This window comes from Leucoraja erinacea, chromosome 18, assembly GCF_028641065.1.
Source record: "Leucoraja erinacea ecotype New England chromosome 18, Leri_hhj_1, whole genome shotgun sequence".
Classification (NCBI taxonomy): Eukaryota; Metazoa; Chordata; class Chondrichthyes; order Rajiformes; family Rajidae; genus Leucoraja; species Leucoraja erinaceus.
The window spans coordinates 25,510,330-25,522,561 of NC_073394.1; the positions used below are offsets into that span (position 1 = coordinate 25,510,330).

The 12,232-nt window shown below is 40.2% G+C and overlaps 1 protein-coding gene and 1 long non-coding RNA gene across 2 annotated transcripts in view; one reads left to right on the forward strand and one right to left on the reverse strand.

Annotated features, from left to right (window-relative positions):
• LOC129705829 (uncharacterized) overlaps positions 1-12,232 on the reverse strand; it is a 144,881-nt gene that overhangs the window by 105,868 nt on the left and 26,781 nt on the right. The window lies entirely within an intron of this gene.
• ptpn5 (protein tyrosine phosphatase non-receptor type 5) overlaps positions 1-12,232 on the forward strand; it is a 76,560-nt gene that overhangs the window by 45,611 nt on the left and 18,717 nt on the right. Inside the window, exons 4-7 of the mRNA XM_055649661.1 lie at positions 9,376-9,471; positions 9,934-10,229; positions 10,600-10,786; positions 12,012-12,096. Of these exons, the coding sequence (XP_055505636.1) occupies positions 9,376-9,471; positions 9,934-10,229; positions 10,600-10,786; positions 12,012-12,096 (664 nt within the window). The remainder of the gene's footprint in view (positions 1-9,375; positions 9,472-9,933; positions 10,230-10,599; positions 10,787-12,011; positions 12,097-12,232) is intronic.

Sequence of the window (12,232 nt, forward strand, 5' to 3'; positions counted from 1 at the left end):
GCCAAAGTTCACCATCACTATCTACCTACTAATTAGTCCCAGTCAGTTCTAATCCATTGTACTGCAGGCCTACCATGATCTAACAGTCCAATGAACCTACACAGCCAATATATTAGTTCCTCACTATATTTAGTTCCTACTTCAGGCCTGGGTTCTCACTGTGTTTGAAGTGTTTGCAGTGTCTGACGTCAGTCTCTTTCAGCATTGTTCCCACATGCCTTTATATCAAATAACCACCATAAGATTGCTTTACAATTGCAAACCAACCTATTAATCAACCCAATACTTCCAATTATTGTGTTAATCAACTCCAACTATGAGCAGTGAACCAAAAGAGGTGACAAAATGAATTCTGCTATCATAAACACATTAATCTTATGTTTAGACCCAGAAAAATAAGGTAATACATTATTATGAATTAAGTTGAAAAGATATAATCTGAACATAAATTAGTAAATGGCAGCAAACAACTTTAGAAACTGAAAATTGTGTCCCATGAGTATTCAGGAGTTTTTAGAATTTTTGAGGCATTTTCTAGCTTTCAAGTCAAACTTAATTTACTCGTGAACATTTCTGGATATATTAAATATGGAAATAAAATTATTATTCCCACCACAGAATAACATTAATAGACTTGTTCATATCCTGCTCCTTGAATTTAACCCTTATTGGACTACGGTATTTTGTGGATTAAACATAGAAACATAGAAATTAGGTGCAGGAGTGGGCCATTCGGCCCTTCGAGCCTGCACCGCCATTCAATATGATCATGGCTGATCATCCAACTCAGTATCCAGTACCTGCCTTCTCTCCATACCCCCTGATCCCCTTAGCCACAAGGGCCACATCTAACTCCCTCTTAAATATAGCCAATGGACTGGCCTCAACTACCCTCTGTGGCAGAGAGTTCCAGAGATTCACCACTAAAACAATGGGATTAAAACAATGAAACTATCAGCTGCAATACATTGAACAGGCTGCTATAAACTAGTTCATTATTAAATCATTTATGGCTCTGCAACAGATTTCACATACAAATAATGTATCTTGAGCCAATATTAGATGGTGCTGAGAAAGGTGTGCTGGGATTGCAATGTGTAATTAAGCTGTGGCCATCTCACCACCCTCTGCATGATGCATTTAAAATTCATGTTCTCACCTTATTATCATGATCTTAGCTTCTAGTTAGCATCAGGCTTGCTATTTGTTGTATTCACATATCCGTAGAGTGCAATTTTGTGAATGCTGGAACCAATTGAAGCCAGTGAGTGTTAATAAAAGGAATGGTGCTTGTTGTCTGGAAGCATGAGTGGAAGTCAGCCCAATAAATTGAGAAACTTTATAGATCACTGAAGAGCACAGGTAGTGTTATTTTCAGACAACTCCCGGATGTCTTCATGGATGAAATTATGGAGATGAAAGAGATTTTCTCAATGTCTCTGCTGTTGCATACCGGTGTTGATTTAGAATATAGTGCATTCTAAATCAACACCTGTAACAAAGCCCTAATGACATGAATGCATGTTAAACTTGACAAATACAACATCATATCCCATTCAATACAATCTTGCCATTAGTATCCCACAAGACTTCATTCTCTTGCCCAGTACCATACTCCCTGTACACTCATGACTGCGCAGCCAGATTCTCGTCTAATTCTATTCATAAGTTTGCAGATTACCTCATTGTTGTGGGCCGATTCTTAAACATTGACGAGATAGTGTATCGGCAGGAGATTGAGAACTATTGGCGTGGTGTCAATGCACAACTTCTCCCTCAATCTCAAGGAAACAAAGAAGCATGTCATCCAATTTAGATAGCAGCATCAAGTACACACCCCTGTCTGTATTAATTGCACGAAATGGAGTTTAAGCGCTTCAAGTTCCTAGGTGTAAACATCACCAACAATATACCCTGGTCCAACCACACAACACTATGGCCAAGAAAACATACCAATGCCTCTACTTCCTCCGAAGACCAAGGAAATCCAGTATATCTTTAATGACTCCGAACAATTTCTACAGATGCACCCTAGAAACCATCTTATCCTGATTAGTACAGCAACTGCTCTTGTCAAAACTGCAAGAAATCACAGAGTTGCGAATGCAGCCGAGTCCATCATGTAATCCAGCCTCCAAATCCCCCATTGACTCCATCTACACTTCCTGCTGCCTCAGGAAAGTAGCCAAAATAATCAAATAATCAATAATCAAATAATCAATACTCATATACCAGACATTCATTATCCCCGCTCCCATCGGGCAGAAGTAAAACAATGCTTGAAACCATGTACCAGTAGATTCAGGAACAGCTTCTTCCTGCTGTTATCAGATTTTTTTAATGGATCTTTCAGATGCTGAGGATGCATTCCTGATTTTCCAATCTACCTTATTGTGGCTGTTGCATTTTTTAAATCTGCATTTTTTCTGTAGTTGCAACACTATATTCTGTATTCTAGTTTTTTTTCTTCTCTTACACTACCTGATGTACTCATGTATGATATGATTTTGCCTGAATAGCAAGCAAAACAATGTTTTTCATTGTTTCATGGTACATGTGGCAATAATAAACCAATACTAATATCAAAAGACACCTACATCATTCAGTCAATAACATTATCTATAAATTACTAGACTAAGTGGGACCCGTTGGGTCCCATGTTCACACGGGAGGGCTGGTCCCCGACGCAATATTCCACCTCTCCACCAATTCCAATATTGGTGGTCAGTGGGGGGGGCTTTCTGGAGTACTGGTATGGGTTCTTGGGGTGGCAGCTCAGTCCCTCAAGCCTGATCTGCTGGCTGCTCACTCACGGCTGGTGGGCTGGCAGTTGACTCATGACTATTCCTTGAAATTCCATTTCAAGCAGGGTGCAAGGCCACCAAATTCAAATCCATGTTCCTACCATTTCAAGCAGGGTGCAAGGCCACCAAATTCAAGTACAGTTTCCTACCACTTCAAGCAGGGTGCAACGCCACCGAATTCAAGTGCAGTTTCATACCACTTTCAGCAGGGTGCAAGGCCACCAAATTCAAATGCAGCTTCGTACCATTTCATGCAGGGTGAAACCACCATAAAACCACACAAAACACCAAACTCAGTTCAGTAGACATTCAGTGTGTTCAGTTGATTCACAACTCAGACAGTCGTGACCTCCCCCTCCCCCATCACGCAGAGACTGGACCACACCCACACTTCCGGGTTTTATAACCCCTCCACCTCTCACCGGGAAAGGTGTGGCTTTCATGGCGTGATTGACAGGAGAGAGATTCTCAACATTTTTTAAACACTAATAACACTTATTTTTCATTGATGGGAAGAATTCTCTGCACCTGCTCAGCGGAGGGGGACTGAGTAAGATGGCCAAAATTCACAGCCGTAAGTGGTAGCGTTTTATCTAAAATCAATGTACAGGAAGTAAGTGCATTTGCAGTAGTGCCTTTCAACTTCAAACTAAAGCACACAAGCCACCATTTGCAGTATGAAGTGCCTTTCAACTTCAAGCCAAAGCGCCCAAGCCACCATTTGCAGTAAGTAGTGCCTTCCAACTTCAAGCCAAAGCACCCAAGCCACCATTTGAAGTAAGTAGTGCCTTTCAACAAAGCCAAAGCTCCCAAGCCACCATTTGCAGTAAGTAGTGCCTTCCAACTTCAAGCCAAAGCTCCCAAGCCACCATTTGCAGTAGGTAGTGCCTTTCAACTTCAAGCCAAAGCACCCAAGCCACCATTTGCAGTAGGCAGTGTCTTTCAACTTCCAGCCAAAGCTCCCAAGCCACCATTTGCAGTAGTTAGTGTCTTTCAACTTCAAGCCAAAGCTCCCAAGCCACCATTTGCAGTAAGTAGTGCCTTTCAACTTCAAACCAAAGCTCCCAAGTCACCATTTGCAGTAAGTAGTGCCTTTCAACTTCAAACCAAAACACCCAAACAACCATTTGCAGGCAGTGTCTTTTTACTTCAAACAAACCATATTTTCATTTTCAAACCACATTAAAAGGACTCACAGTTGTGTCGACATTTATTCAGTGTTATTCAGAGCTCAGAGAGACGCGACCCTTGGCTTCATCCATCTTGCAGAGACTGAGTGAGGCACACCACTTCCTGGTGTTATAGTCCCTCCCCCTCCCTCCAGCAGGGGCAGCAGAGAGAATGGTGATTTAAAAAAACCCATTAATATCTCTTTGATTTGTCATCGATGGGAAAAATCCTCTGCACCCGTAAGGCGGAGGGGGACTCTGAGCGAGGTGGTCAGAGCTCAGAGAGACGTGACCCTTGGTTTCATCCATCTTGCAGAGACTGTGAGGCACACCACTTCCTGGTTTTATAGTCCCTCCCCCTCCCTCCAGCAGGGGCAGCAGAGAGAAGGGTGAATTTTTTAAAAACATTAATATCTCTTTGATTTGTCATCGATGGGAAAAATCCTACGCACCCGTAAGGCGGAGGGGGACTCTGAGCGAGGTGGCCAAAAATGACGGCCGTAGGTGGCGGCGTTCTGTCGGAAATTGCAGCACAGTGGGCTAAAAGCGGTCAAGATCAGAGTTTTAGTAATATTGATAACTCCTACAACCATGCGCTCGGATAGTTACCACTATTCCAAAGCTCACCACCACATTGAACAACTCGCATATACTGTTAGTTATTCAGCCATGTCACATAAATTGCCCAAAATTAAGACTCATCCCTCTGTCATGCATAAAATGATCAATAGGGGACAAGTACATTTTGATAGGCTCAGAAGTTTGAAAAACAGTGTTGGACGCTATTGTGAGGCCATCAGACCATGTGGCCAAAGGTGATGCTGAGATCATTACAGATGATTTCCAATCCAACCTGTTAGATCTCACATATAACACGTGCAAAATTATCTGCCTTCCTTTTTTTAAACAATGGAGTTCTATTTGCACAGGGAAATAGTAAACAAATCAAAAGATGAAGTCTAAGGCATTTTCATTTCAATAATAACTAATTTGTTCCAAGGTGATATTAGCAATCCTGCTAATGTAATCCTTTTGGTGTTCATCCACCATTACTTAATCAGGATAGGAACAAAAAAATAATTTATAGGAGTCAGTTATTTAAGTCCCACAGACAGTGTGGGGTATACACCATGTTAATATAAATGACATGATGTTGAGAAGTGGAGAAAAGCAAAGAGAACTTCATGTGCTGGAATAAGATGGTATGCACAATTTACACAAGCTGTGGGGTTGTGATATAAGCAAAAGAAACTATGAAGAATGATTTGTCTGTGATCGAGCTTCATTAAAAAGCATGATTGTGGATTGCAATGGCTAATATTTAAGGAATGAAAAATAGGAACATTACATTTCTACATGGCATAAAATACAAAAAGAAAAACAACCCAACTATGGCAAACATAATGTTAGAATTACATTTGATCTAAACAGCAGACATAAAAGATTGCCAGACAAAATAGCAAACCTGAGAGAAGAATCTGGGAGCAGCTTTAGCATTGAAGTAGGATATTAGAATAAAATTAGAATGTAAGAGTCAACTTGCATTGAGCATATAAATTATCTGTAATAGCTTGTAACGTTGTAAAAATAGCAGAACAAGGGAAGTTTTGTGTAGCCAAGTGGGACAGCCAAGTGGCCAAGTCAGGCCCCCTAACTTCCCATTTATAAAAAAATAATTGGCTGGAGATGACTTCTGCAATGATGCAGATCTCAGGAAGAAGCTGAGATGTATCATCCATCCGGTGCTTCTGGCCCAACATGATAGCAAATGTTACTTGCCACTTATTAGCACATACCTAAATTTGTCCAGGCCTTGCTGCACACCAATGTGGGTTGTTTCAAGTGATGAAGAAATGTGAATGGAATAAAACATTTTACAATCATCTGCAAATATCCCCACATGCTAAAAAGGAATTGATGGAGCAGCAGAAGATTGTTTGGCCTACGATACTGCCCTGGGAATTCCTACATTATGTCCTTGAGCTGGGATGATTGACCGCCAACAAATGCAGATATCTCCTTTGTGCCTAGTATGACTGCAGACACTGGAGTATTTTCCATTTGGTATCAATTGACCCCAGTTTAATCAGGGCGCTTTGAAGTCATACTCAGCCAAATGTTGGCTTGATATCAAAGGCAGTCACTCTTACCTAACTCGTTGGTCCATTTTGGATTAAGATTGCGATGAGGTCTGGAACCAAGTGGTCCTAGTAAAATCCAAATATGTAAATAGGCTATACGTGAGCTATTGCCATTTTACAGTGCTTCTGTCCTTTTGCTGCTAATTGAGCGTAAATTGTGCGGGTAGTGATTAGTTACATTAGATTCACTGCCATTCACTCCTGGGTATAAATTTCCACATTGTTGGGTAGATGCCAATGTTGAAACTAGAACGGCTTGGCCACAGGCATGCTACTTCTGAAGTATGGCTTTTCAATATGACTGAGATATTGTCTGATCCCATAACTTTTTCTGTGTCCAGTATTTTCAGCTGTTTCTTGACATTATTATCAAATGAATTGAATTGATTGGAGACTTGCTTCTGTGATGGGGGAGATTTCATGAAGAAGTAGAGATGATCATCTATCGGATATTTATGGATGAACGTGGTTGCAAATGTGTCACCTTTTTCTTTAGTACTCATGTGCCAGGCTCTATCATCTTTAAGGATGATGAGGACATACTAGGACTTCCTCCTCCCATTAGCTGTTCAGTTGTCCACTACCGTTCAGAGCTAGATGTGATAGAACTGCAGTTTTCATGTAATCTATCGGTTATAAGATCCTTTAACTTTGTCTAGTGCATGCTGGTTGTTATTTAGTATGCAGGTTGACCTGGCCAACACCTCCCCATTTTAGCTGTACCTGGTGCAGTTCCTGGCATGCCCCTCTGTGCTCCTCATTGAACCAGGATTGATCTCCAGTTCTGATATTAATGACAGAATGAGGAATATATCGAGTAATGATAGATTGTGCTGTAGATTTTTTTGCTGCTGATAATGGTGCACAGCATTTTGCAGATGCCAGTTTTGAACAACCATTACTGAATGAATCAAAATTTTGCCAGCTTTGCAAAATAGGCTATGATGTATGATTTCTCAGTGATGAAAATCTATTGGAAGTCTCAAAAATCAATCATTTCTTCTTAATCATGAAGCACAAAGAAAGATTATGATTGTAATTTCAGAATTAAAGTTTCCAAGAAGATAAACTCAAAAATCAAATTTGTCGTAAATAGATATTTGATTGCCCAAGCTAATATTGACACAGTATAAAAGCACAAGAGACTGCTGATATTGGAATCTTGAGCTAAAAGAACAAATTGCTGGAGGAGCTTAGCATGTCAGGCAATGTTTTGGATCACAACGCTTCTTCATTTTAGCTACAGGAATAAGTGGTGCTGTTCATAGGATGAGATCAATCGTGGGGATTCTATAGTTTATATTTTCATATTTCAAGAAAGAATGTGGATCCAAGGAGAGATAGCTGAATGGATAGAAAATTGGTTCCATGGAAGGAAGCAGAGTGTGATTGTGGAAGATGTCAAGGTCAGTTTGATTGTCACATGTACCAATTGAGGTACAATGAAATAAAAAATTTGGTCTGGAGGCCTGTGGCTAGTGGTGTGCCTCAGGGTTTGGTGCTGGGCCAGTTACTGTTTGTCATCTACATCAATGATTTGGATGAGAACATACATGGCAAAATTAGCATGTTTGCTGTTAATACAAAACTCAGTGGTTTTGCAGATATTGAAGATGGTTGTGAAAAATTGCAACAGGATCTTGATCAATTGGCCAACTGGGCTGAGAAATGGTTGATGCAATGTAATACAAAGAAATGTGAGGTGTGGCATTTTAGGAAGTCTAACATGGGCAGGACCTACACAGTGAATGGTCGGGCTCTGGGGAGTGTTGTAGAGCAGAGGGATTTAGGATTGCAAGGGCATGGTTCCTTGGAGGTCCAGTCGCAGGAAGATACGGTGGTCAAAAAGACTTTTGGCACATTGGCCTTCATCAGTCAGAGTATAAGTATAGAAGTTCAGAGGTCATGTTAGAAACATAGAAGAATAGGTGCAGGAGTAGGCCATTCGACCCTTTGAGCCAGCATTGCCATTCAATATGATCATGGCTGATCATCCAAAATCAGTACCCTGTTCCTGCTTTTTCCCCATATCCCTTGATTCCTTTAGCCCTAAGAGCTAAATCTAACTCTCTCTTGAACACATCCAGTGAATTGGCCTTCTGTGGCAGAGAATTCCACAGATTCACTCTGGGTGAAAAGTTTTTCCTCATCTCAGTCCTAAATGGCCTACCTCTTATTCTTGAACTGTGACCTGGACTCCCCCAACATGGGGAACATTTTTCCTGCAGCTAGCCTTTCCAATCCTTTAAGAATTGTAAACGTTTCTATAAGATACCCTCTCATCCTTCTAAATTCCAGTGAATACAAGCCCAGTCAACCCATTCTTTCATCATCTGTTACTCCCGCCATCTCGGGAATTAACCTGGTGAACCCATGCTGCACATGTTGCAGTTAATGAGACCACATTTAGAGTATTGTGTTCAGTTCTGGGCACCATGTTATAGGAAAGATGTTATCATGTTAGAAAGGGTACAGAAAAGATTTACAGTCATGTTGCCAGGACTACAAGGTCTGAGCTATAGGGAGACATTGAGTAGGTTGCGACTCTATTCCCTGGAGCGCAGGAGGATTTTATATAAGTGAATAAAATTATGAGAGGAATAGAGTCTCTTGCCCAGAGTAGGTGAATCGAGGACCAGAGGAGATAGGTTTAAGGTGTTGGGGAAAAGATTTAATAGGAATAGGGGTAACCTTTTCACACAATGGGGAGTGGGTGTATGGAACAAGCTGTCAGAGGAGGTAGTTGAGGCTGGGATTATCCCAACGTTTAAGAAACAGTTAGACAGGATATGACAGGCTTGGAGGGATATGGACCAAACACAGGCAGGTGTGACTAGTGTAGCAGGGACATATTAGCCAGTGGGCGCAAGCTTTCACACTGTATCACTCTATGACTAACTGATTCTCCTCAGCTTTGCTGTTCGTTCACTTTCTTATGTTTAGAAAAAAACATTCTCATCACCCAAGGAAATGCCAAGGTTGCTGCTAAACCTTGTTATATAATCCAAGGTTTCAAAGTAATTTCAGTTCACTTCATTGTAAAACATTTGTCATGAAGAGTGAATATGATCTTTAAACTGCATGTTTAACTGTCGACTTGGAGTACTCACCTGTGTCTCCCAAACTTACAGCCATGCCACTTGGTATCACATATTGATCAAGAGAATCTCAGAAGCTTCACGTAAACAAATGAACAAAAATATTCTGAAAATTGTTACTTGTCCTGATTTTTTTTTGTTAACAATTTCCTTTTCTCTCCAGGGTGTGTTGCCTCTGCAGCAAGGACTGTGGGATGCGGGGAGCTGTTGCCCTCTATTGGCAACAGCTATACTGGGGACAGTACTGACAGGGTCTGGAGTGAGTTTAACATTTCTTATAAATAAGTTGACTTATTTTTGATAAAACATTTCCAGCTTAACAACATCTTTCATATAAAGAGTGACCAAAACTGAACACAATAAATGTGGCCTCACCAAAGTCTTGTACAACTGTAACATGATTTCACAACTTCTATACTCAATAGTCTGATTGTTGAAGGCTAATTTGCTGACAGCCTTCATGACCACCCTATCTACCTTTCACATCACTTTCAAGGAAAGCAGTTCCCTGCCTACATCTTCTGCTTTCCCTCTTCCCACGCTTTTTACTCCCCGTAACGCATATTTTAGTTTTCCCTCTATGAACATAGAGCATTTTTTTCCCACATTGTGCAATTATCCTTTATATTAATTTGTAGTAACATTCACAAAATATAGATGGTGCAATAGATGATGCGACTGTCTGCATTATTCATTAAAAATATTGTTTTCTCTTTCTCAGATCCTCTATTGTCTTAAAGTCGTCCGACAATTCACAACAGAGGCAAGGCGTCAGTCAATGAGCCGGCAGCCCTCCTTCACCTACTCTGAATGGCCTGAAGAAATAACCGATGAAATCACTGAACCAGCACTCAACGATCCAGATCAGGATGACATTGATGGCCAAGTATTTTACCAGTCCGAGTACCAGGAACAGACAGAGAACCAACTTCAGTCCCTTGAGAGTTCCACAGATTCGATGTCCGAATCGGTGGATCAGTTGACTCTGGCTGTTAAACCAGTGGGACTTCAGGAGAGGTATGTGACTGAATATTACCATGGTTTCTTTGTTGATGGAAATTATATGTGTCCAAGTAAATGCTTCAGACATGATGCACATGTCAAAAGGAAATGGCAGTTAACACAATATTGCAAGTAGCAGGATGCCATCTTTTCAAACTAGTAGAGTAGAATACATTCTATTAAAAAATATAGTGCGTGGACATGCCTTTATTATGGGTGCAATGAACTAAGTACTCCAAAATGTAGTAGAGAGCGGGAAATCTGGAATAAGAAGGTCCTTAATATACATTTCACTTTCAGATATACTAGATTTCCGCAGTAAATCTGTGACAGGAAATCAACTGTCATTCGTTAACTCCAATTTTTGTTTTCTCTTTATCCAAAGGAGAGGTTCAAACGTATCACTGACCCTTGACATGTGCACACCAGGAAGTGAAGAAGCTGATGGAGATGTGCTGTCACCCAGGGAACAGTCAGCAAGGGAATACTTGCAAACAGCATCCAACCTACTCAGTGCACAAAAACTACACAAGCGAGCCATGGATTCCTTCGCCCTCCAGAGAGAATTCCTTGTAAGTAACATATAAAAGTGGGTTCAGCACAAAAATGTAAAGGAGCTTCATTGCATTTTACCAATCTGTCTGTGAGTGAATTCAATACATGAGATTCCTGCTCAAAACTCAGCCAACTATACATGCACCCTGCTTGTACTCAGTACTTGGCTTATGATCAGTGCCTTGCCATCAATTAAGACCAGGCTGTGCTTAAAGCCCAGAATACACTCAGTCCAACTGGTTTATTTCCTTTCATATTACCTCTGCATGTGGGAAATATAATCTCTCAGTTTATATTAAAGGAATATTTACTGCGGATATCTCAAACCATAAAGTGGTTTATAGATAAGAAAAAAACATTGATAATCAAGGATACAAGGTGAATGACAAAGGAACCAGATGCAAGATGGAAATAGCTCATTGATGCTGTGAATTATTGTGATCTGGAATACATCGCCGTAACAGTGATGATAGCAGATTCAGGATTAAATTCCAGAACAGTTTTGGATACATTACAACTTAATTGTACATTGTGCCATATAGAACTAACTAGAAAGTTATTTCACAGCCCAGACAAAGATATGATCTTGTAGAAGCAAAGAACTGCAGATGCTGGTTTATACCAAAAATAGACACAAAGTGCCGGAGTAACTCAGCAGGTCAGGCAGCATCTTTGGAGAAAAAGGATCTTGATGGCCTATTTGCTGGTTTATTCTTGCACTGAAAAACATATATTTGTTTTACTAACTATATTACTGCCTCTTTATTCCACCTTTTGCTCTTCATACATGCCTTTCATTATCTCAATAGGGATTGAATAGGGACTCTCCCCATAATCCAAATATATTTTTGGATGTCTTATTTTGTTTTTCTTCCTTGACATTCCATCTGCTTAGAAACGTCATTTGTTTCCACACTCAATATTTCCTGTGCCTTAACTTTGGTGGAAGCTGTAATATCACCAAATACTTTAGTGACTTGGTGATGCAGCTCATAAACAAACATCCTATTTTGGAGCTGAAAAAGTTTGGATATAAACTCATACTCTAGTTCAATGTTTTCTTAAGCCGTGTTGCTTCACCAAAGTTTGAGATCTGATCATTCGATGCCTGGATATTCACATTCAACTTCAAAACATCAACTTAAATTAGTAAGAAACATTAAGACCATGGCAGCCACAATTTATTGTTTAGTTTATCTTTAATAATTTCTTTGCTCACTGTTTCTATTCTCTCTACTTCAGGAAATACCAATGAATTTTGTTCATCCAAAGGAATTTGATATTCCAGGTTTTGGATTGAAGAATCGCTATAAGACAATACTACCAAGTGAGTGAACATAACGTCTCCAAACTTTGAGCTTATTGTTGCATTAGTGGGAATTATCTTTGAGATTTTTTCACTCACACCCTCAACTATTATTTGAGCTCATTTGCTTTTTGCAACTTGAGTTATTGGTTGTTGG